Source organism: Myripristis murdjan, chromosome 8 (genome assembly GCF_902150065.1).
Source record: "Myripristis murdjan chromosome 8, fMyrMur1.1, whole genome shotgun sequence".
Lineage (NCBI taxonomy): Eukaryota > Metazoa > Chordata > Actinopteri > Holocentriformes > Holocentridae > Myripristis > Myripristis murdjan.
Genome location: NC_043987.1, coordinates 29,911,426 through 29,933,269, shown reverse-complemented (window position 1 = coordinate 29,933,269; position 21,844 = coordinate 29,911,426). Strand labels below are relative to the sequence as shown.

The following is a 21,844-nucleotide window of genomic DNA, read 5'->3' as shown; positions in this document are numbered from 1 at the left end:
CACTATTACGTCTCTTTGACGCTTAATTTGACCCCATAAACATGCTCAAAAACTCACCAAATTCGGCACGCACATCAGGTCCAGCGAAAAATTCAATAAAATCAAAAATCGGAACCCCCCGGTGCAAAAATGGGCTCAGTAGCGCCACCTAGGGACGCAAAGGCAGCCGATGCGGCCCACAGGAATGTGATAGAAAGACCAAACCAGCGCCGAAACGTAGATCTCATCGAGCCCGACATTTTTCGTGCTCGTGCCCCCGTCCTAAAACCAACAGGAAGTCCGCAATTTGCATTTGAAAGTCACGTTTTCGCCCAAATTTGCGCTTTGTAGAAAATGTATCTCCTCCCAGGGCGTTAATTTTATTGGCTTGAACAGCTAATATATGACAGAGGACACAGTGCTTAACAAAAGAACATTTTGAACAGTTTGGATTTCAGAAGCCCTCAAAGTCAGAGTGTCCACAACCAGCGCCTCCACTTTTTCCCATGGACCCTGGTGGGAATAATGCAGAATGCTAGGGGCTAATTAGGCCCCTGGGGCCTCATGTATAAAGCGTGCGTACGCACAAAAACGTGGCGTACGCCCTTTTCCACGGCAAGGTTCAGATGTATAAAAAGTGAAATGAGCGTGGAAATGTGCGGTGCCTCACGCCAACTTCATAGCTGGCGTACGCACGTTTCTACAGCTATTGTTCCTTTGGCGACACTTAGAGGTGATGCTGGGAAACTGTTGATAATATGAAAACAATTCGTCCCAGACACATGAACAATTAAAACTGATGAACAATTAATACGCCCGCATGTCAAAGTGATGGAAATACCGGTGCCGTGGCCTGGTTCAACGCACGATTCATACATTCTGAGGGAGCAGACTACAAACTGGCACTGTGCGCGATAGGTGGCTTCTTGGTGAGTAAATAATTTATTCGTTTAATTGTCCTAATATTAAGCCCCCTCATGCACATTGAGCATGTGCGCCCCCAAATATGATCGTGTCTTCACAACATCAGTACCAGTCTGTGGTTCAAGTTAGTGACTTGCTGTTTTTTGCTGGTTAAACTACAGCTTGATTGTCTCTGTGTGTAAAGTACTCATGTCAACAAAGCCGTGCGTCGGACGCCCCGGTGGCTCACCGGCCAAGAGCGCGTACCGTGCACCAAGGCTCAGTCCCGATCGCAGCGACCGGGGTTGGAATCTGGCCTCAGCTCCTTTGCTGCATGTCGTCCCCTGTTTATCTCTATTGTGACTACCAAATAAAGCAGAACTGCTAAAAAATAATATTAATAAACCTGTGCGTAAAGTGTGAAATGTCTTAATCATCCTCACCTTTTCCCCGGCGCACTTCTGCATTCATTTACAACTAGATCCGTGTAAGTGGTGTATAAAATTAACAAGCAATTAATGAATTCACATCTTACCCGGGAGGCCATTCGGCCCGGCAACATTTGATTTCAACCATTTAAAAGAGGCAAGGACACAGAATTCACGTATTCACCAATGCATTTAATTCAGCGTGTGTGCGCCTTTCCGACCCCACAGCACCGACAGCCCCACACACTCTCCCGCTCACTCCTCTTGCTTTTCGTGTTGGACAGCGTGCCAAACAGGACATCTTTGCGCGCCTACACTTCAGTGAGGAACGTCTCTAATTCACATTCCGTGAAATTTCTCTTTCTTCGGTCTTATTCATGTCAAGGGTTGTAGTTTTCTGATCATACAGAAAGGGCAATCTCAGGTGCCGGGCTCATTTAAATATGATTTGCATATTTAAATGGCGGCGTGGAAAGGGAGGGGTCAGGTACGCCAACATGTGCGCTCAATTCCACGTTGATCGGGATGTTCAAAGGAAATGTGCTTGGATTCATGTGTACGCACAGATTTATACATCTGGATTTTTTTGGGCGTACGCCGTTTTCTGGATTTGAGCGTACGCCATTTTCTAGTAGGAAATCCACGCAAGTCTTTATACATGAGGCCCCCGGTGACTAAAGTAAAAGTCTGACAGCTTTCAAACCTATGCCGATGGAAAGAGGACCAAAATTCCTACAAAACTTTATATCATGGTGTGGATTGGAAAAAGTTTGTGGCCACGGTGAAGAGTTGTTTAACAGATGGGACTCTGGTCTGCTCTGCTCTGCACTCTGCCTTCTCTACTGACACACACTAGCTGCTGTCACATCCCCCAATGCACATACCCCTTAAATGGAGTGACAGGTCATGTCAAGCACACACTAGGACATGCTAAGGGCGCCATCTGCTGGAGGAGCACCGCTAGCAACAGGGCCAGAACTTTGTGTGTGTGTGTGTGTGTGTGTGTACCTGTACGTGCGTGTGTGTGTGTGTGCGTGTGTGTGTATGTGAGTGTGTGTGTGTGTGTGTGTGTGTGTGTGTGTGTGTGTGTGTGTGTGTGTGTGTGTGTGTGTGTGTGTGAGTGTGTGTGTCTGTGTGTGTGTGTGTGTGTGATTGAGTGAATGGCACCGTGAATGGACCGTTCCTGACGGGCACGAGTGGGACGCGGGGCACGGGTGCTAGGGCCCGTTCAACGCTGCTTGCAGCTTTAATTTCTTTTATTATTATTGTTATTATTTTATTATTTAGATAGACAAACAAACAAGCGTGTGTGTGTGTGTGTGTGTGTGTTTCTCTGTTTTTATTTTGTACATTAGAGGCTCAAAAACATGGTAACAACACGACAACAAATTGTAGGCTACAACATCAGTGTAATTTAATAACACTACATGTGTACATATATATATATATATATATATATATATAACTACAGACGTTATTAAATAGATCCATGATGATTAACGTGTTAAAATCTCCTGACTGAATGAGATTAAAGTGTTTCCATGCGTCGATAGATACATGATCAATTAATGAGCTTGAACGTAAACTGTTTAGTAATTTCATCAAGGTTATCATTTGGTGAGCGTGTTTACTTGTAGGTCATAATATTAATAATAATTCTTATTTATAGAATGAATGGAAAATGAATGAATGAATAATGATCTCCTATAAAACAAACAGAATGCTGTTAAAAGAACAAACTCGATGATACTAATACAAGCACGATTTAAATTTATAGTGACAATAAGATAAATACAAACAATAAAATCAATTTCCAATATCGCAAAACATCAATATCAACAGAAAATATAAAAGTGCCGTGACTATGGAAAGCGGAATCATAGTAATGTGTGTACGCTTAACAAAACCGCTATCAAAAAACATGGTTTGTAGGATGACAATTGTTTGTAGAATTAAAAGAAAGAAAGAAAGAAAAAAAGATATGTGCAGTTTTTTGCAAAAATGGCAAGCCTGTCTGCTCTGTATTTGTTGCATTTCTCTCCTTTGCTTTATATAATTCTACATTACGTGTAATTTTCATGAGTCAACATGCCAACAATTTCCCATTGATTGGTTGACTAAAAATGGATTGATTTTAATTAATAAATCAGAAAGTAAAGTCGGGTCATATTCTGTTTAGTGAGTGCTGCCCCCAGTGGCCAACAGACTGTACTGCGCTCTCTGTCTCTGCAGACTTTGCTGCAGCACAGTCAGGGTTTGCTTTGTTTGCCATGCAATACATACAAATATCAATAAACTTGTCTAATTTTGGCCACCAAATTTGAGTCATTAAAACTGAAACTCGTCATTTCTTAGAAAAGCTTCCTTTTTGCGACAACAACATTATTTCCATATTTGTCAGGTGTTCAGTTTGTAAAGGTAACGCTATATAAAACTTCCCAAAGGTCATCTGGTCCCTGTTCTTTATTCTTTTTGCATCTTTTCTTTTTCCCATCTGGCCTTGCACTGAAATACACAGTGTAGTGATCGGATATATCATCATTTCGGACAAAGAGGGAGGAAATTTGGACATTCCTGGTAATGACCAGATCCAAAATGTGGCCACGCTTGTGGGTCGGCTGGCGTATACGTTGATAAAGACCATGTTTCGACAATAAAAAACGGAAATCCTTCTCAGGGGATCTCCTTTTATAGATCAGCAAGCATAGCCACTCCCATTCATCACGCAACTTATTGTAAACTTTATCAACATGAATATTGAAATCACCAGTCAGGAGGACATTTTTATCATTCGAAATGTCATCCAAGAGCTTTTCAAACTCCCTCAGGAACTTGTCAAAGTGTTCCCGCTTTTGTTTTGGCGGGCGATACACGTTGACCAGCAGGATCGGTGCATCCCACTTATCATGCCGCAGATCCAAGGCAACACATTCAAATGTTTCCATGGATTCAATGTTAATTTTCCTCCCCTGGAATTTAGTTGAGTACTGAATTGCCACACCTTGTCCTCTACCACCCCTGGACTGATGACAGAAGCTAAAGCCCCCAGGTGAAGCTTGTCGCAGGACGATGTCTGCACTGGACGGATCTAACCAGGTCTCTGTTGGGAGAAACACATCGAGCTTGTTCTGCACGATGAGCTCTCTGACTTTGTCCACTTTGTTATTCAAGGACTGAACGTTGAGCAGCCCCATTCTCGCCCAGCGCTCCTCCTCTTCATCACAGCTGCTTTCATCTTGATCGGTTTCTGAAGGAATCTGATGGTTCCTGAGGATCTGTGATTGTATGCCAGCAAGCTTGTCTCTGTGAATAACAATCATGAAGAGGAGGGTTCAAACAACACCGACATCAACAGTGGTGATTTTGAAACTACTCATTTGAACAGTTATAATGGTGATAAAAATAGTTTTATGTGATAATTAACATGAAGGAATAATGATGAATAATAAACATAAAATCAGCTGAATTCCTAAATGTTGTGGCCAAAGGGAGAAAACAAATTAACAGCAAAATATCAGCCCTCATTAATGTGGTTGCACATTTTGAAAGTGCCATAATTTCATAAAAATCTGATCAGCAGCAGATACTTTGCACAGAAACAGAGAAATGTTTTCTGCCCATTTTCAACAGGTGCAATTTTGAAAAAAAAAAAAAAAAAAAAAAAAAAAAGCCCCTTCTCTATTTTCATATGGAGGAACAATAAGAGTTAAACATCAGTTATTACACACTAAGTGAAAACTTAAGGTAACATTTTCCATTGGACAAAATATCTTACTTGAGTCCTTTGAGTATCGTCTCAACTTCCTGGGAAATTTCTATCATCTCATCAGCTTTACTTCTCAGTGATTGGCTGGCTTCGGTCACATGATATTTCCTGACTGAATCCTTGCAGTTGTCAATCGTCACAGGAAGTGGAACCTGGAAATGATCGGGAAAGGATTTGGGAAAGGCTCCAAGTTTGTAGATTTGTACAGCGGGCTGCTCGACTGACTGATCCCAAGTCCCGCCCACCTAATTCAAACCAGCCAATTGCAGCGCAGTAAACAATACATACATACATACAATACATCTACAGCTAATTTAGCCTACTGTAGCCTTGGTGACACCAGTGACTTCTGGGAGACGTGGTGTGAAAAGAAGAAGTGCAGTTGTTTTGACGGTGACGTGTTCAGATTTAACATTTTCATATCTGACATGTTGGTTGACTGAAATGGTGGGAACGAACACAGAGAGAAAGAGGCTTTGTGCACCTTGGACAGGGCAGAGCCACCTTTTTGAAAGTCATCATGTAAAAAGTCAAGGTCAAATTGCTACGACCCTGGCATGGTTCAAAGTAGAAAACACCGGAAATATACATATATATATAACATGTATATTTGTTTAAAACTGCGGGAATAAACACGACGAGTAGCCTGTCACCGAATTTCACTTTCTCTGCGTGTGAGCACACAAACATCGTCCAACCTAGCAACAGTAACTAGGAGGGGGCGGGACTTAGGATCGGTCAGCTGAAGACAATGTGCATATGTCCCCCCTTGGACAGCACATCATGCTCAGACATTTATCTCGGTTTAAACCATGTTGTCTGCATGACATGCATTTCAAATCATCGGATGTAATTTTCCTGTTTATCACGATTTAATTGTGATTCGGTCTGAAAAACTAAATTGTTACTATTGTTGGTGTTTTCATAACTGCAGAATCAGTTATCAGACCAACCTCGGCGCCTCCTTTAAGTGAAGCTGCTGACGTCTCCCTGACGAGGTTCTCGGATGATTTTGGTGGAAAAAATATTTTTTCCATAAAAAGTGTGAATCTATGAACTAGCTCCTTTATATGCACAGGATTCAGGAGTTGCATGTTAAGGTACTCTATAGAAGAGGCCTGTAGCTTTGACACATGGCCATTCGTCACCGGGCACGGTATTCCTGTTCGTCTTGCCACCGCTCCAAGAACCTGACTGATGTCGTTTCCTTCCTACTCATCGGACTCAGAGCTCCAGGCCTCTTCCTCTTCCTTTAGCTGTAGGAACATCTGCTTGATTTTTCCTTCAGTTTCACTTATGGTCTTTGCCATTTTCTCTGCATCTTTCAGTGTGTCACTTGATGTGAAGTCCTCAGCCAGCTTCAAGACAGCGTTGCCTGATGCAGCAGCCACCGCATATGTTGCTCCTGCCGCACCTAGAAGAGGAAGAGCAGCTCCTGCAGTTAAGACAGTGGCCATGCCGGCCCATAACAAACTTGCTTTACCAAACTCAGACAATCTCTTAATATGGGAATATTTCTCCCTGAGAGACTCCAGCTCTTGGGCCAGTTCCCTCAGCTTCTCTGCACAGCGCTTGCTCTGCTGGATCCAGGAGAAAATCTCATCCACGAGTTCGTCTGCGATGGCCATGGTCTCCCAGTCCCTTGTGACCAGAGGAGAAAACTTCTGTCTGCTTGAGTCTGGATCAGAGGAGCCACGATGTCAACAGGAGGCTGGCAGATAAAAACAGGAATTACTGATTATGGACAGAAAAGGCTTTGAAATGTTATACTGAATTTTTTCAATTACAAGACTTAGATGAAGACTGATGAAGATGATGGAGACTGAGTCAGAAAAAGATTCAGAGGAAACCCTGTCCAGTTACAACCCCTAAAGACACACACACACACACACACACACACACACACACACACACACACACACACACACACACACACACACACACTAAACTCACATTTTCACAAGTCACCACCACATTAGTGGATGTCCCATGAAGTGAGCCAGATTTAGTGAGGGTGACTCGCCAATTACAGTTTCACTTCAAACAAACTGGCATGTCTCTATCTTTTTAATAATATCCTACCTTCAACAGAGCATTTTTTATTCTGCCATCTCCATCTATATCTCGCTATCTCACTGTTAAGTACAAGCCTTACATTAACAATAGCCTTTAGCTCAGTTAATATAGGTAGTTTTTTAAGATTATTTTTTGGCATTTCTGTTTTATTTGACAGTCACAGTACAGAGAGAGAGCAAAGGCAGGGGAGAGAGAGGGGATGACATGCAGTAAATGGCCTGAGGTTGGATTTGAACCCAGGAATGGTTCAGGTAGGCAGCTCAGGCGATATGCAAAAAAAGCGATAAATAATTCAGCAACACTATGATATGAAACACCATTTAGTCATTGTCATGAACCGGCTCAGAGTCCAGACAAAAACAGGGGAGACCACACAGATAACTATGGTTTTAAATGAAATAAATTTAATTGAGCACAGTTAACCACTTACAAATATGCAATGTATATGAGTATCAGTGGTTTCAGTAGTGAAAGTGGTGGATGCATGTGTGAACATGTACTATATTCCAGAGGCCAATCAAGATAAATCCAACAGAAAATAACCCAATACAAAACAAAACTATCCTCGCAGGGAGGAGAGAGATAGTACAGAGCAGAGTACATAATCAGAGCATTGTGAGCAAAGATGCTCATTAGGTTTCACGGTGCACTCTGGGGATTCTCCTCCAGCACACTGGACTGATTATGGGGCTGAGACTCACTCAGAGTCACAACCGAAAGTGAAACCTAAGTCTCTGGATGACACGACAGAAATGATGATCAACCGACCGACTGAGATTGCAATCCTGCAGACATGATAGGAATCAGCTGAGAGACTGATGGGACTGAGGGACTCATCCAAATGATTTGCTCAAACTGTAAACGCTACTGCTATGAATATTTTTCATAGCCTATCATCTGTTAAAAAATAAGAACTACTTGACTGCCAACCGTAAACTGTCCTAGTAATAATCTTACAGTTTGGCAGCATTTCTTTCATATAAGTAAAAGCGAATCAGTACTTACTATTTGTTGTTATATGTGCCTGTCCGATAAAGGAAGCAGACGCGTTTTCTTCTTCTCCTCTTGATCCTCTGCTGAGGTCTGACCTGCTGCAGTTTCTTTCTCTGTTCCCGGCGGAGCTCTTATAAACGATTGTCAATCATTTCTAGTTGTTTCCAGGCGTTTCACACATTATTGTCAAGTTTACCTGAATAAAATTAACCACTTCCGTCCGTCGCTTGTAAAATAAGATTCTATCGATAAACCTACACTGTAATCAGGTAGGCGTGTCTTCGCTGGTTTTATTTTGAAGGTAAATAATTTACACTTCCTTTTTTGTTAGTATAACCAGAGAATCTCTAATATGTCGTAGATGGGCTCTGGTATAACTCTATTTACTTTACTCAGCTGATTCACACATTTCTGACCAATGAGCGATGACGGCCGGGAGACGTCATCCCACGTCCCAGCCTAAGAGCGAAGCTGAGAAACTTCCAGAAAGAAAACTGAAGTCTCTGTTGTTGATTTTTTTTTTCTTTTTTCAAATTTATTATTTAATTATCTAGACCGAAGAGTACAGAAAGTCTCTACTTGTGAGTTGATGTTTTTTTTTTTTTTTTTTTTTTTTTATTCAAAATTATTTTTTGTTATCTAAACAGAGGACTAAAGATTAAAGTTCTTAATTGATTCTTAACTGATTGATTTTGATTAAAAAAAAAAAAACATTATTTAATTTTTCAGGTAAAAAACTACATAAAGACTTTATTGGTGATTTTATTTAATTGAAGGTTTTATTATTATTTATTATTATCCATCACTCAGCACCTTAACTGTTTATTTATTTTTTATTTATTATTTATTATCTGTATATTACAGCCTAAGTTAATATACACTCACACTGTTTTTCAGACTGGAGGGGAAGTGGATTCCTTAAGAGGCTGAATCAAGGCGGTTAGTTCCTTGTCCCAGTCCCGGGCGTTAAAGGTTCTGCCACTTGGTTCTTAGTCTCCTGGTTTCATACTAACTCTCCTTATCTATACAATCTATACAATCATGCATATACTTCAGCGCCATCTGTATATTGTCATGCTCATTCCATATGTATATTTTCACATCTCGTATCTCCTTTCCTTAGGTTAGCCCTTATTGTATTTTTTGAGTCTTTAGTCTTTATAGTCTCTATTGTATATTTTTAGCCTTTATTCTTTTTTTAGTTAACTTTATTGTATGTTTCTACTGTTGCTGCTGGAACACCAGAATTTCCCTGGTTGGGATCAATAAAGTATATCTATCTATCTATCTATCTATCTATTATTTTATTTTATAATTTCATTAATGTTTCATGATCTAGACAGCTGTTGTGTGTCTCTGCAGCAAAAACTTTTCCCAGGTTTGACCTGAAGGATTTCACCGCCAGCTTCTGTTCCCGCTTGGTGCAACAAAACAGTTCGACAGTTTGGAGGTTTGAATTTTGAATTTTGCCATAAAAACACAATGAAAGTCATAAATATTCATTGTCTTCATCCCAGAAGAGCAGGTGGTTCTCACACTGCTCTGTAATAAACTTTTGATATTATATTTTTATGGCTGATGCCGGTGGTTTTGTTTGCTGCCCAGCTTCATGTTCTCAGGATGTGTTTTGGTCACTAATCATCATCATCATCAACAACAACAACAACGATAAGAGGAATTTTATTTTATAATGAACGTTTTAAAAACCAAATGCAGTGTTTACAAAATGCTTCACAGAATATCAGATGACAGAAAAGAGCTGCATCACAAAACAAACAGATACACTGACATCAAATAATCAGCCATAATAATAAATAAACGGTAAAACAAATAAAGAAACAAACAGGCGATCACTTATCAATAAAAAATAAATAAATAAATAAATAAAATAAAGACTTCTCCGAGTAAAGTTTTCTTACTGGATTTCTCTGATTTTCTCCCCAAACGTCGAGATTTTTCCTGAAAGCAGGACCGGAAGCCCAAGTTGCGCTCCTGCTGCTGATTGGTCAATAATCTGTGAACCTGCTGCAGCAAGTTCTCAGAGTTACTATGGATTACAACAGGAGGTTCAATACGGTTACCCTCAAATTAAAAGCACTACTGACACTGAAAGTGGCATGCAGAGTTCTTTTGTCTGACGTAATTTTATTTTGAAAGTCAAACACGGAAAATACTCGTTGAATTGATTATGACTTGACGCTGTGTTTCTAGAAGCGGCCAGAAAGTGTCGGCAGATCCGGTATAAACAGCAGCAGGTCTGAGAGCAGAGACAGAAAGCAGAGGATCAAGAGGAGGAGAACAGCATCCGACACACCGAATAACGAACAGAACAACAAACAGTGAGTACACACTTCATGTTGACAGGACAGAAATTCTGCCGTCTTTTGTCTGCATTAGTGAGACAGTATGATGGACAGTCAGTTAACATAGTGCTCATTATTTTAATATTTGGCAAAAAATAAATTAATTAATTTAAAAGAAAAACAACATAGCAGCAGCAATAGTAATGTAAAAGTATGATTTTGTTATGTTTTGTTTTATTGTACCTTGTTTTAGAAAATTAATCAATGTTTGAATTACACCAACAGTGTGAAATAATAATGTAGACCTTGAGATGTAGTGTGAGTAGGTGTTGATATGCTGTAACTTGGTAATATAATATGATGCTAAAATGTTGTTCCACACCTTCACAGGCAGCTCTCTCCAGCAAGATGAGTGCAGCTAAAGGTGTAGCTATTGGCATTGACCTGGGCACCACCTACTCCTGTGTGGGGGTTTTCCAGCATGGAAAAGTAGAAATCATCGCCAACGAGCAGGGCAACAGGACCACTCCCAGCTATGTGGCCTTCACAGACACCGAGAGACTGATCGGTGATGCGGCCAAGAACCAGGTGGCCATGAACCCCAGCAACACAGTGTTTGACGCCAAGCGGCTGATCGGAAGAAAGTTTGATGATGCGGTGGTGCAGTCAGACATGAAGCACTGGCCCTTCAAGGTGGTTTCAGATGGAGGGAAGCCCAAAGTTCAAGTGGAATACAAGGGGGAGGACAAGTGCTTCTACCCTGAGGAGATTTCCTCCATGGTCCTGGTGAAGATGAAAGAGATTGCCGAGGCCTACCTGGGCCAGAAGGTGTCCAACGCAGTCATCACAGTCCCAGCTTACTTCAATGACTCCCAGCGTCAGGCCACTAAGGATGCGGGCGTCATCGCAGGACTGAACGTCATGAGGATTATCAACGAGCCCACAGCCGCTGCCATCGCCTACGGTCTGGACAAAGGCAAGTCAGGAGAACGTAACGTCCTGATCTTCGACCTGGGCGGGGGCACCTTCGACGTGTCCATCCTGACGATTGAGGACGGGATCTTTGAGGTGAAAGCCACAGCTGGAGACACCCACCTGGGCGGAGAGGACTTTGACAACCGCATGGTCAGCCACTTTGTTGAGGAGTTCAAGAGGAAACACAAGAAAGACATCAGCCAAAACAAGAGAGCCCTGAGGAGGCTGCGCACTGCCTGTGAGAGGGCCAAGAGGAACCTTTCCTCCAGCTCCCAGGCCAGCATTGAGATCGATTCTCTGTTTGAGGGCATCGACTTCTACACCTCTGTCACCAGGGCTCGCTTTGAGGAACTGTGCTCTGACCTGTTCAGGGGAACATTAGAGCCTGTGGAGAAAGCCCTGAGGGACGCCAAAATGGACAAGGCCAAGATCCATGACATTGTCCTGGTCGGAGGCTCCACCCGAATCCCCAAAATCCAGAAACTGTTGCAGGATTTCTTCAATGGCAGGGAGCTGAACAAGAGCATCAACCCAGATGAGGCGGTGGCTTACGGAGCCGCCGTCCAGGCCGCCATCCTCACAGGTGACACCTCGGGCAACGTTCAGGACCTGCTGCTGCTGGACGTGGCACCTCTGTCCCTGGGTATCGAGACAGCTGGAGGTGTCATGACGTCTCTGATCAAACGCAACACCACCATCCCCACAAAACAGACCCAGACCTTCAGCACTTACTCTGACAACCAGCCTGGGGTCCTCATCCAGGTCTATGAAGGGGAGCGAGCCATGACCAAAGACAACAACCTGCTGGGCAAGTTTGAGCTGTCAGGAATCCCCCCTGCTCCCAGAGGGGTTCCTCAGATCCAGGTCACCTTTGACATCGACGCCAACGGCATCCTGAACGTATCTGCGGTGGACCAAAGCACGGGCAAAGAGAACAAGATCACCATCACCAACGATAAGGGCCGGCTCAGCAAAGAGGAGATCGAGAGGATGGTGCAGGACGCTGACAAATATACAGCTGAAGACGATCTTCAGAGGGAGAAGATTGCTGCCAAGAACTCCCTGGAGTCGTACGCCTTCAACATGAAGAGCAGCGTGCAGGACGAGAGTCTGAAGGGCAAAATCAGTGAGGAGGAGCAGAAGAAGGTGGTGGAGAAGTGTGAGCAGACCATCGCCTGGCTGGAGAACAACCAGCTGGCTGATAAAGAGGAGTTCCAGCACCAGCAGAAAGAGCTGGAGAAAGTGTGTAACCCCATCATCACCAAGTTGTATCAGGGAGGAGCACCTGCAGGTGGCTGCAGAGAGCAGGCACGATGCAGCTCTCAGGGCCCGACCATCGAGGAGGTGGACTAAAGCGGCCCTTCATCTGGACTCTGACATGAATCTGCTGTCATCACTGTGATCATTTATGAACGTTGACCTCCTGCCACATTTTTCTAAATATTTGACTGTTTTGTGTTTGTGATGTATAAATTGTAAAGACCTTTAAAAGTGGAGAAATGACTGTTCCTACTGTTAATTATTCATCCATGCATTGCTGGACATTGCAATAAAATGACAGTATAATTACATAGGTTTTGGTAGTTTTGGTTTCTTTCTGATTTTTGTATTTATACCCACTCAAACAGCAAAGATGAGCCACACTGTTTCATGTCATTTAGTGTTCGGGTTCATTAGTTTGACAGTGTGGAAATATGTACATTTTATTTGGAGTTATAGTTCTCTCTTTTTCACACATCTGCGAAATTAGTTCAACAAAGAACCGTCTTACTCAGGGAAAAGGAGTTTCACTTTTGAAGTTCCTAAAATCATGGAATATGTTCAGGTTACTGTTAGTGGAGATCCCAAAATAAAGAATTCCTTAGAGCTCAGAGGGAGTTGGCACTGTGGCATTCTGGGAACAAACGGTGCAGGATGATCCCAAAGAGCCGCAGTAAGAGCAGTGCAGCCTGGAAACGTGAGGCGACGATGGACTTTTCATTTCCATGTCAGACTTACTCATCATAACTAACAAATGAAACTCTGCACATTTCCCTCCTCACTCCAAAATTGTTGTTGGGTAAAACAAATCTCTATAAATGACTGTGAATTCCTGTCACATCTGTAGACTCCAAAAAGGTGAATATTTCCAATCAAAGACTTTTATTACAGTTTCTAACCACTTTTACAGACCATCACGCATGCTGTGTTCCTCACCGGAGGAAAGAACGATCACACTACCGTCTCTCAGCTGGGCCTGATGTAAAATCAGTATACTATAGACTATTTTTGCAAAACTCTACACACTTACCATAAAAGCTCACACCAGACTAGCAAAATGTAAAATATGTACATCTCTTGCAAAAGCAAACAATTCTTGTGAAACTTTTCAAACTCTTTTAAGAACTTGTGTTTATTCAAATGATGGTTTGTTTGTATTAATGAAAACACATATCACAAACACACACAGTAGAGATGAAAAACACTTGTGGCTTTTTCTTTTTCTGTCAGTTTGCAATATAGTTTTGTCATACATGTAGCAAACACACACACACACACACACACACACACACACACACGCACACACACACACATATCCACGTATCCAAATGTGTAAAGTATGAATGTGTATTCCTAACATAACACTATGAGTACAAATAAGGGGATTTTTTTTTTTTTTTTTTTTTTTTTTTAAAAGCTCTACTGTAACTCTCCCCAAAAGACAAAATCACAGTTGACTAAAACAAAACAAAACAAAAAAAACACTTGTTCTGGAAAAAAGATCCCCCCAAAAACTGGGCAAAAACTCACCTTCTATTTTAGTCCGGCCATAAGACTTCATCTTACTTCTTCACCTCCTCTTCCTCCTCCTCATCCTCGATGGGCTTGGGTTGGATGTCTGCACTCTGCCACTGTTGCCACTGCTGCATTGTGGGAAAACAATGTGCACACTCACAATCCTGAGCCGGTTCAGTGTGGACTGACATGCCGGAGTTTACTGCATTTTGAAACCAGTTCATTCTTAAAGCTTGGTTAGAATAACTATGGAGTATGCTTTTGGGTCATAATTAAAAACTCAACCATTGGTTAAAGGGCGACTCCCCTGAATTCACTGTCTCATAAACTGCAGCAGGAACAGGCAGGCAGACTGAAGTTTAGTTAAACAGGCTAATGCTCAGGAACCACCTCAGAGAGACAGAGTGATCAGAACCAGAGTTGACAACATAACAATAGAAAACATCTGATAATAAACCAACTAACATATTAATCCCTTAAATAGGATCCATCTTTAGCAGATTAACACAATCAGAAGAAACTACACCAACAACACATCGTAATCTGATACATACATTTATTTGGGAGTGTGTGTATTGGAACTGTGCACCTGTTTAGTGAGGCGATGCCTGCAGCTCCATCACACACACACACTCAGACTGCAGTTTCTCATTACAACACAGTGATCAGGATGTGAGGAGCCACAGTTATAAACTTTAAGTTCCCTTTTTAAATGTCTGTGTTCTTCCCGTGCCAGCCTGGAGCGCTTTTCTAATTTTAATCTCATTTTTTTTAAAACAATATGTATTTTTGATTCCTAACTGTTTGTGCAAGGTAAAGATTATTATTATCATTACTATCATTAGTATTAGCAGAGCTGTTGCTGAACCCTGCAGCTCTGTCTTATCATCGTGCCATGCAGCGCTGAGGCTCTCTGTCCCATCAGGATGAGGGGTGGGAGACTCTCTGTCTCTTCACTCAGAGAACCATGGTGGTAACATAACCCCAGTTCCTGCAGACAGAGCATTTACTAGAAATCACATGGTGAGAAGATATAAAACCACCCAGATCATCACTGGGGGTCCAGTGCAGCAGCTTCCCCTCTGCACACAGACCTCGGCTGCACAACACTCAGACACAGAAGAACAGGTAAGTTCCTTGTTCGTTTTCTCTCTCATGATTCAACTCACTGTCTCACTATGTGCATTTGCAGATTGATATATCGTCCATCTTTTTTCAACAGGTTGTCAACATTCCAATTTTATCCTTTCAGTTGTTTTAATAGCTTTTTAAAATCTTGTTGTGAGGCACATTGCATTGCATGCACTCGTATGAAATGTGCTATGTATGTATGTATATATATATATATTATGGTCTGTAATTGGTAAAGCATGTTTGCTAGGGGCCGGCGTGGCCACTGTCTGCACTGCAGGAGCTGCTCTTCCTCTTCTAGGTGCAGCAGGAGCAACATATGTGGTGGCCGCTGCATCAGGCAACCCTGTCTTGAAGCTGGCTGAGGACTTCACATCAAGTGACCCAATGAAAGATGCAGAGAAAATGGCAAAGAACATAAGTGAAACTGAAGGAAAAATCAAGCAGCTGTTCCTACAGCTAAAGGAGGAGGAAGAGGCGAGGAGCTCTGAGTCCGATGAGCTGGAAGGAAATTACATCAGTCAGGTTCTTGGAGCGGTGGCAAGACGAACAGGAATACCGTGCCCAGTGACGAATGGCCATGTGTCAAAGCTAACCCTAACCATCATATGAATATGAAACCAAGGTTTGGATTGTGTTATCTTTACAAACTGAACACCTGACAAATATGGAAATAATGTTCGCACAAAGGAAGCTTTTCTAAGCTGTGACTGTGCTGCAGCCAAGTCTGCAGAGAGAGAGCGCAGTACAGTCTGTTGGCCACTGGAGGCAGCACTCACTAGACAGAATATGACCCGACTTCACTTTCTGATCTATTAATTAAAATCAATCAATTGGTAGCCAAACAGTCAATGAGAAATTGCATGTTGGCTCATGACAATATCACCTAATGTAGAATTACATAAAGCAGAGGAGAGAAATGCAACAAATACAGAGCAGACAGGCTTGCCATTTTCCTCCCAGAAAAATAAAACTGCGCTTTAATTTCCAAACCGCTGATCCTGGTGAAGTAAATAAGAATTATTATTAATATTATTACCTACAAGCAAACACGCTCACCGAATGATAACCTTGATGAAATTACCAATCAGTCGGATAAGTTCAATCTCATTAAATGATCATCTATCTATCGACGCATGGAAACACTTTAATCTCATTCAGTCAGGAGATTTTAACACTTCACTCATCGTGGATCTATTTAATAACGTCTGTAGTTAAATATATATGCAAACATGTAGTCTTATTAAATTACACCGGTGTTGTACAATTAAAAACGAAGAGCTTTGTTGTCGTGTTGTTTCCATGTTTTTGAGCCTGTAACGTACAAAATAAAACCAGAGAAACACACACACACACACACACACACACATGCACGCACGCACACACAAAAACATGTTTGTTTGTTTGTCCATCTAAATAATAAAATTTTAAAAAAATAATTGATGGGAACTTCATGTCTTTTTTTCTGGAAGTTTCTCGGCTTCGCTCCAACAGTCCATACTAGCCTGGGACATGGGATGACGTCATCGCTAATCGGTCAGGCCTGTATGATTTAGCTGAGTAAAGTAACCAGAATTATCCTAGAACAGAACCGGAAGTTATACTAATTTACCTTCAAAATAAAAGCAGCAAGGACACGCCTTCTTGATTCGAGTGTAAAATCATGAGAAGGCATTTTATTTTACAAGCAACAGACGGAAGTGATCTGTTTTATTCAGGTAAACTTGAAAACAAAGTGTGGAACGCCTGGAAACAACTAGAACTGATTGACAATCGTTAATAAGAGCTCCGCCGTGAGAAGAGAGAGAAACTGCGGCAGGTCAGACCTCAGCAGAGGGTCAAGAGGAGAAGAAGAAAACTCGTCCGCTTCCTTTATCGGACAGGCACATTTAACAACAAATAGTAAGTACTGATTTACTTTTATTTATATGAAAAAAAATGCTGCCAAACTGTAAGATTATTACTAGACAGTTTACGGTTGGCAATCAAGTTGTTCTTATTTTATAATAGATGGTAGGCTATGAAACATATTCATGGCAGTAGCGTTTACAGTTTGAGCAAATCATTTGGATGAGCATTTTTTCGCCTCCAAGAAGTCATGAGTATAAAAAATGTTAAAGTGTGGCGTTTTGGCTTGTTTTATTAAGTTAATCAATAAATAAATCAATAGTGTGGCATAATAATAACATAGACCTTGAGATGTAGTGTGAGTAGGTGTTGACATGCTGTAACTTGGTAATATAATATGATGCTAAAATGTTGTTCCACGTCTTCACAGGCAGCTCTCCCCAGCAAGATGAGTGCAGCTAAAGGTGTAGCTATTGGCATTGACCTGGGCACCACCTACTCCTGTGTGGGGGTTTTCCAGCATGGAAAATTAGAAATCATCGCCAACGAGCAGGGCAACAGGACCACTCCCAGCTATGTGGCCTTCACAGACACCGAGAGACTGATTGGTGATGCGGCCAAGAACCAGGTGGCCATGAACCCCAGCAACACGGTGTTTGACGCCAAGCGGCTGATCGGAAGAAAGTTTGACGATGCGGTGGTGCAGTCAGACATGAAGCACTGGCCCTTCAAGGTGGTTTCAGATGGAGGGAAGCCCAAAATTCAAGTGGAATACAAGGGGGAGGACAAGTGCTTCTACCCTGAGGAGATTTCCTCCATGGTCCTGGTGAAGATGAAAGAGATTGCCGAGGCCTACCTGGGCCAGAAGGTGTCCAACGCAGTCATCACTGTCCCAGCTTACTTCAATGACTCCCAGCGTCAGGCCACTAAGGATGCGGGCGTCATCGCAGGACTGAACGTCATGAGGATCATCAACGAGCCCACGGCCGCCGCCATCGCCTACGGTCTGGACAAAGGCAAGTCAGGAGAACGTAATGTCCTGATCTTCGACCTGGGCGGGGGCACCTTTGATGTGTCCATCCTGACGATTGAGGACGGGATCTTTGAGGTGAAAGCCACAGCTGGAGACACTCACCTGGGCGGAGAGGACTTTGACAACCGCATGGTCAGCCACTTTGTTGAGGAGTTCAAGAGGAAACACAAGAAGGACATCAGCCAAAACAAGAGAGCCCTGAGGAGGCTGCGCACTGCTTGTGAGAGGGCCAAGAGGACCCTTTCCTCCAGCTCTCAGGCCAGCATCGATATCGATTCTCTGTTTGAGGGCATCGACTTCTATACCTCCATCACCAGGGCTCGCTTTGAGGATCTGTGCTCCGACCTGTTCAGGGGAACATTAGAGCCTGTGGAGAAAGCCCTGAGGGACGCCAAAATGGACAAGGCCAAGATCCACGACATTGTCCTGGTCGGAGGCTCCACCCGAATCCCCAAAATCCAGAAACTGCTGCAGGATTTCTTCAACGGCAGGGAGCTGAACAAGAGTATCAACCCAGATGAGGCAGTGGCTTATGGTGCTGCCGTCCAGGCCGCCATCCTCACAGGCGACACCTCGGGCAGCGTTCAGGACCTGCTGCTGCTGGACGTGGCACCTCTGTCCCTGGGTATCGAGACAGCCGGAGGTGTCATGACGTCCCTGATCCAACGCAACACCACCATCCCCACAAAACAGACACAGATCTTCAGCACTTACTCTGACAACCAGCCTGGGGTCCTCATCCAGGTCTATGAAGGAGAGCGAGCCATGACCAAGGACAACAACCTGCTGGGCAAGTTTGAGCTGTCAGGAATCCCCCCTGCTCCCAGAGGGGTTCCTCAGATCCAGGTCACCTTTGACATCGATGCCAACGGCATCCTGAACGTGTCTGCGGTGGACCAAAGCACGGGCAAAGAGAACAAGATCACCATCACCAACGATAAGGGCCGGCTCAGCAAAGAGGAGATCGAGAGGATGGTGCAGGACGCTGGCAAATATAAAGCTGAGGACGATCTTCAGAGGGAGAAGATCACTGCCAAGAACTCCCTGGAGTCGTATGCCTTCAACATGAAGAGCAGCGTGCAGGATGAGAGTCTGAAGGGCAAAATCAGTGAGGAGGAGCAGAAGAAGGTGGTGGAGAAGTGTGAGGAGACCATCGCCTGGGTGGAGAGCAACCAGCTGGCTGATAAAGAGGAGTACCAGCACCAGCAGAAAGAGCTGGAGAAAGTGTGTAACCCCATCATCACTAAGTTGTATCAGGGAGGAGCACCTGCAGGTGGCTGCCGAGAGCAGGCATGATCCAGCTCTCAGGGCCCGACCATCAAGGAGGTCGACTAAAGCGGTCCTTCATCTGGACTCTGACATGAATCTGCTGTCATCACTGTGATCGTTTATAAACATTGACCTCCTGCCACATTTTTCTAAATATTTGACTGTTTTATGTTTGTGATGTATAAAGACCTTTAAATGTAGAGAAAAGCCTGTTCCTAATATTTTGTATTCATCCATGCATTGCTAGACATTGCAAAGAAAAAAAAACAACTTTACGGGTATTTGAATTATTCTGCTGTCATCTTTCTGTTCATGTTTATTCAGCCTGTCAATTAGGTTTTCTATGTCTTATAAGTGACTGGCAATAAAAAAATGACTCAATGAATTCATGACTTCTGTCAGTTTTTGATGTAATGGTTATAATGTGACACAGAGCTAAAGGTTCATAGGGTTGTCATGAAAGAAACAAACTGTATTTCTTTGTCATTCTTCATGTAGTGTTTTTATTTCTCATATTTGATGAAAATGTGAATAATGAGGGCTGAGCTGGTTCATGTGATGCCTGACGACTGTCTGACCAAATTCTTTTTATTTATTTATAGGTTTTTAGACTTTTTTTTTCCTTTTAAGTGTTGCTTGAGACATAAAATCCACAAAGCACTGTAGCAGCTCAACCACACATAAAGACGTTCCTGTACCTTCTTTAATATACAAAGGGTAAATCCCAGCAACGGAAATGGGTTAAAAAGGAGTTTTCCCAGTTGGTGTTGGTGTCAAGGCTGCCAACTTGTATTTATTCCGTCTTAAAAACAGCAGACGTTCCCCCCAGCTGTTTGATGGCTCTTGCAGCACCAAATGTGTCAGTAACATCTGGAGCTTTCCTCTGGATGCAAAATGTCCACAAACGCCCCCTTGTGGAGCCTTGAAGCATCACAGGGCACATAAAGACAAGTGAGGTACATTTCATCAGATAGTTTGTGGAATGACATGCATATGATGCCAACATGTAAGAACATATTTTATTTATCTTTGTCAATACTGACCTGCAAGACTGATCATCCCATAATTAGAGATAAAATAATAAGGAAGTTATTGCACAAAATGCACTAAGTGGGTATGATTTTGTGAAATTTTGTCTCTGCTCAATTCAATCTGCAACTGTATTTTCATTAAAGGAATACTCCAGTGTTTTCAGTAAAATACGCTTTTCCCAACTGTGTAAATCAGACAGCTTCTGAGTTCCTGTAAGGTTTGTTTTTTCACGTTGATGGAGCCAGGCTATTGACTCCCATAGACTTCAAGCCTTAATGCTAAGCTAACAGGAAATGCTACTCATGGGAACCAAACCACAGGACATATAGAGGTGAAAATGGTATTATACATCTTATCTCAGTCTGGGTAAGTCAGAAAAAATGGGATTTTGCCAAAAACCTTGGAGTATTCCTTTAAGAGCCATATCAGAGCCATCTCATAAAAAACCCGAGAACATAAACACAACATGTCTGAGTTGGCCAGTCAGAGATGCGGGGCCACCCTGGCGATCAGGGTTCAAGCCCCAGAGCCGCGGTTTGCTGCTGTTCTGCTGGAATATGATCACCATGACGATGAGGAGGGCGACAGAACAAAGTGGAGTTGGACACGAGGACTCAGCAGGGTAACAGGACAAAGTATTTAATGGTTAACTGTAAACAAATAATACAGCTGACGAGGACGGGGAGGGGGGCATCCAGAACAACACAGCGCTCAGCAACCCAGTCACAAAGGATGCATCTCACACACACACACACACACACACACACACACACACACACACACACACACACACACACAACCTAGAGTTAGACCAACATATGGGGCTGACATTGACCTTCTTATCAAAATTTAGATATCATAACTGACCAACGTTACACCGGCTGTCTGTTGGAAGCCTTCAACCTGAACTGATGCTAAATTTGATCAGATTCCACATTTTATTCTACATTACGTTTTGCTTCTAACATCCTCCTAGGTTTAAATTGAGAGTTTTAGTGTCCTTTGATGGTCTAAACGTGGTTTCACTGTGACAGGAACACAGGATGGTGAAAAACTTGGAGGGTGAATACTTAGAATTTGGCATGAAAACGGTCAACGGTAAAAATAATGTAAATGATTATCGGGACTAGACGTCAGTGTCAGTCTGGACAGACCCACAGAGGTCAAACTCTCGTCCACGCGTCGTCATTCTTCTCCGAGGCGCTACTGCATTGGTTATTTTTCACCGTCGTTCGTGATTACTGTCCGCAGAGAAGACTACGACAGAAACTACAGGTGGGATTTTCCTGAGCATCACAAAGAAAGGAAATCCAAGGTGGAGAAGCCCGTTCAC

The 21,844-nt window shown here is 42.8% G+C and overlaps 4 protein-coding genes and 1 long non-coding RNA gene across 6 annotated transcripts in view; 3 read left to right on the top strand and 2 right to left on the bottom strand.

Annotated features, from left to right (window-relative positions):
- LOC115363202 (heat shock 70 kDa protein 1-like) overlaps window positions 1–487 on the bottom strand; it is a 2,810-nt gene extending 2,323 nt beyond the window's left edge. The window contains exon 1 of the mRNA XM_030057306.1: window positions 478–487. Within this exon, the coding sequence (XP_029913166.1) occupies window positions 478–487 (10 nt within the window). The remainder of the gene's footprint in view (window positions 1–477) is intronic.
- Window positions 1–8,229, bottom strand: part of LOC115363205 (uncharacterized) — a 21,320-nt gene extending 13,091 nt beyond the window's left edge. The window contains exons 1-4 of one of the 2 annotated variants that reach the window (XM_030057311.1): window positions 8,158–8,229; window positions 6,030–6,787; window positions 5,086–5,228; window positions 3,689–4,613 (exon numbers count right to left, since the gene is read on the bottom strand). In XM_030057311.1, coding sequence (XP_029913171.1) covers window positions 3,716–4,613; window positions 5,086–5,228; window positions 6,030–6,170 — 1,182 coding nt within the window. In that variant the 5' untranslated portion in view covers window positions 6,171–6,787; window positions 8,158–8,229 and the 3' untranslated portion in view covers window positions 3,689–3,715. Of the gene's footprint in view, window positions 1–2,819; window positions 4,614–5,085; window positions 5,229–6,029; window positions 6,788–8,157 lie in introns of those variants that run through there. The other variant, XM_030057310.1, reaches the window with a different exon arrangement.
- LOC115363206 (uncharacterized) lies at window positions 1,067–21,844 on the top strand. Its single transcript, XR_003928579.1, has 4 exons — window positions 1,067–1,077; window positions 5,779–5,783; window positions 14,598–14,602; window positions 21,778–21,844. It is a non-coding gene; the product is annotated as an uncharacterized LOC115363206 (long non-coding RNA).
- LOC115363203 (heat shock 70 kDa protein 1) lies at window positions 10,375–12,960 on the top strand. Its single transcript, XM_030057307.1, has 2 exons — window positions 10,375–10,484; window positions 10,839–12,960. The coding sequence occupies exon 2, from the start codon at window positions 10,857–10,859 to the stop codon at window positions 12,774–12,776; it is 1,920 nt and encodes a 639-aa protein (XP_029913167.1). The 5' UTR covers window positions 10,375–10,484; window positions 10,839–10,856; the 3' UTR covers window positions 12,777–12,960.
- On the top strand, window positions 17,148–19,864 carry LOC115363204 (heat shock 70 kDa protein 1-like). Its single transcript, XM_030057309.1, has 2 exons — window positions 17,148–17,231; window positions 17,608–19,864. Exon 2 carries the CDS (start codon window positions 17,626–17,628, stop codon window positions 19,504–19,506), a length of 1,881 nt encoding a protein of 626 aa, XP_029913169.1. The 5' UTR covers window positions 17,148–17,231; window positions 17,608–17,625; the 3' UTR covers window positions 19,507–19,864.

Bases quoted from the DNA above. Each gene is read 5' to 3' on its own strand.
- LOC115363203 (XM_030057307.1), top strand. From the start codon at position 10,857: ATGAGTGCAGCTAAAGGTGTAGCTATTGGCATTGACCTGGGCACCACC.
- LOC115363204 (XM_030057309.1), top strand. From the start codon at position 17,626: ATGAGTGCAGCTAAAGGTGTAGCTATTGGCATTGACCTGGGCACCACC.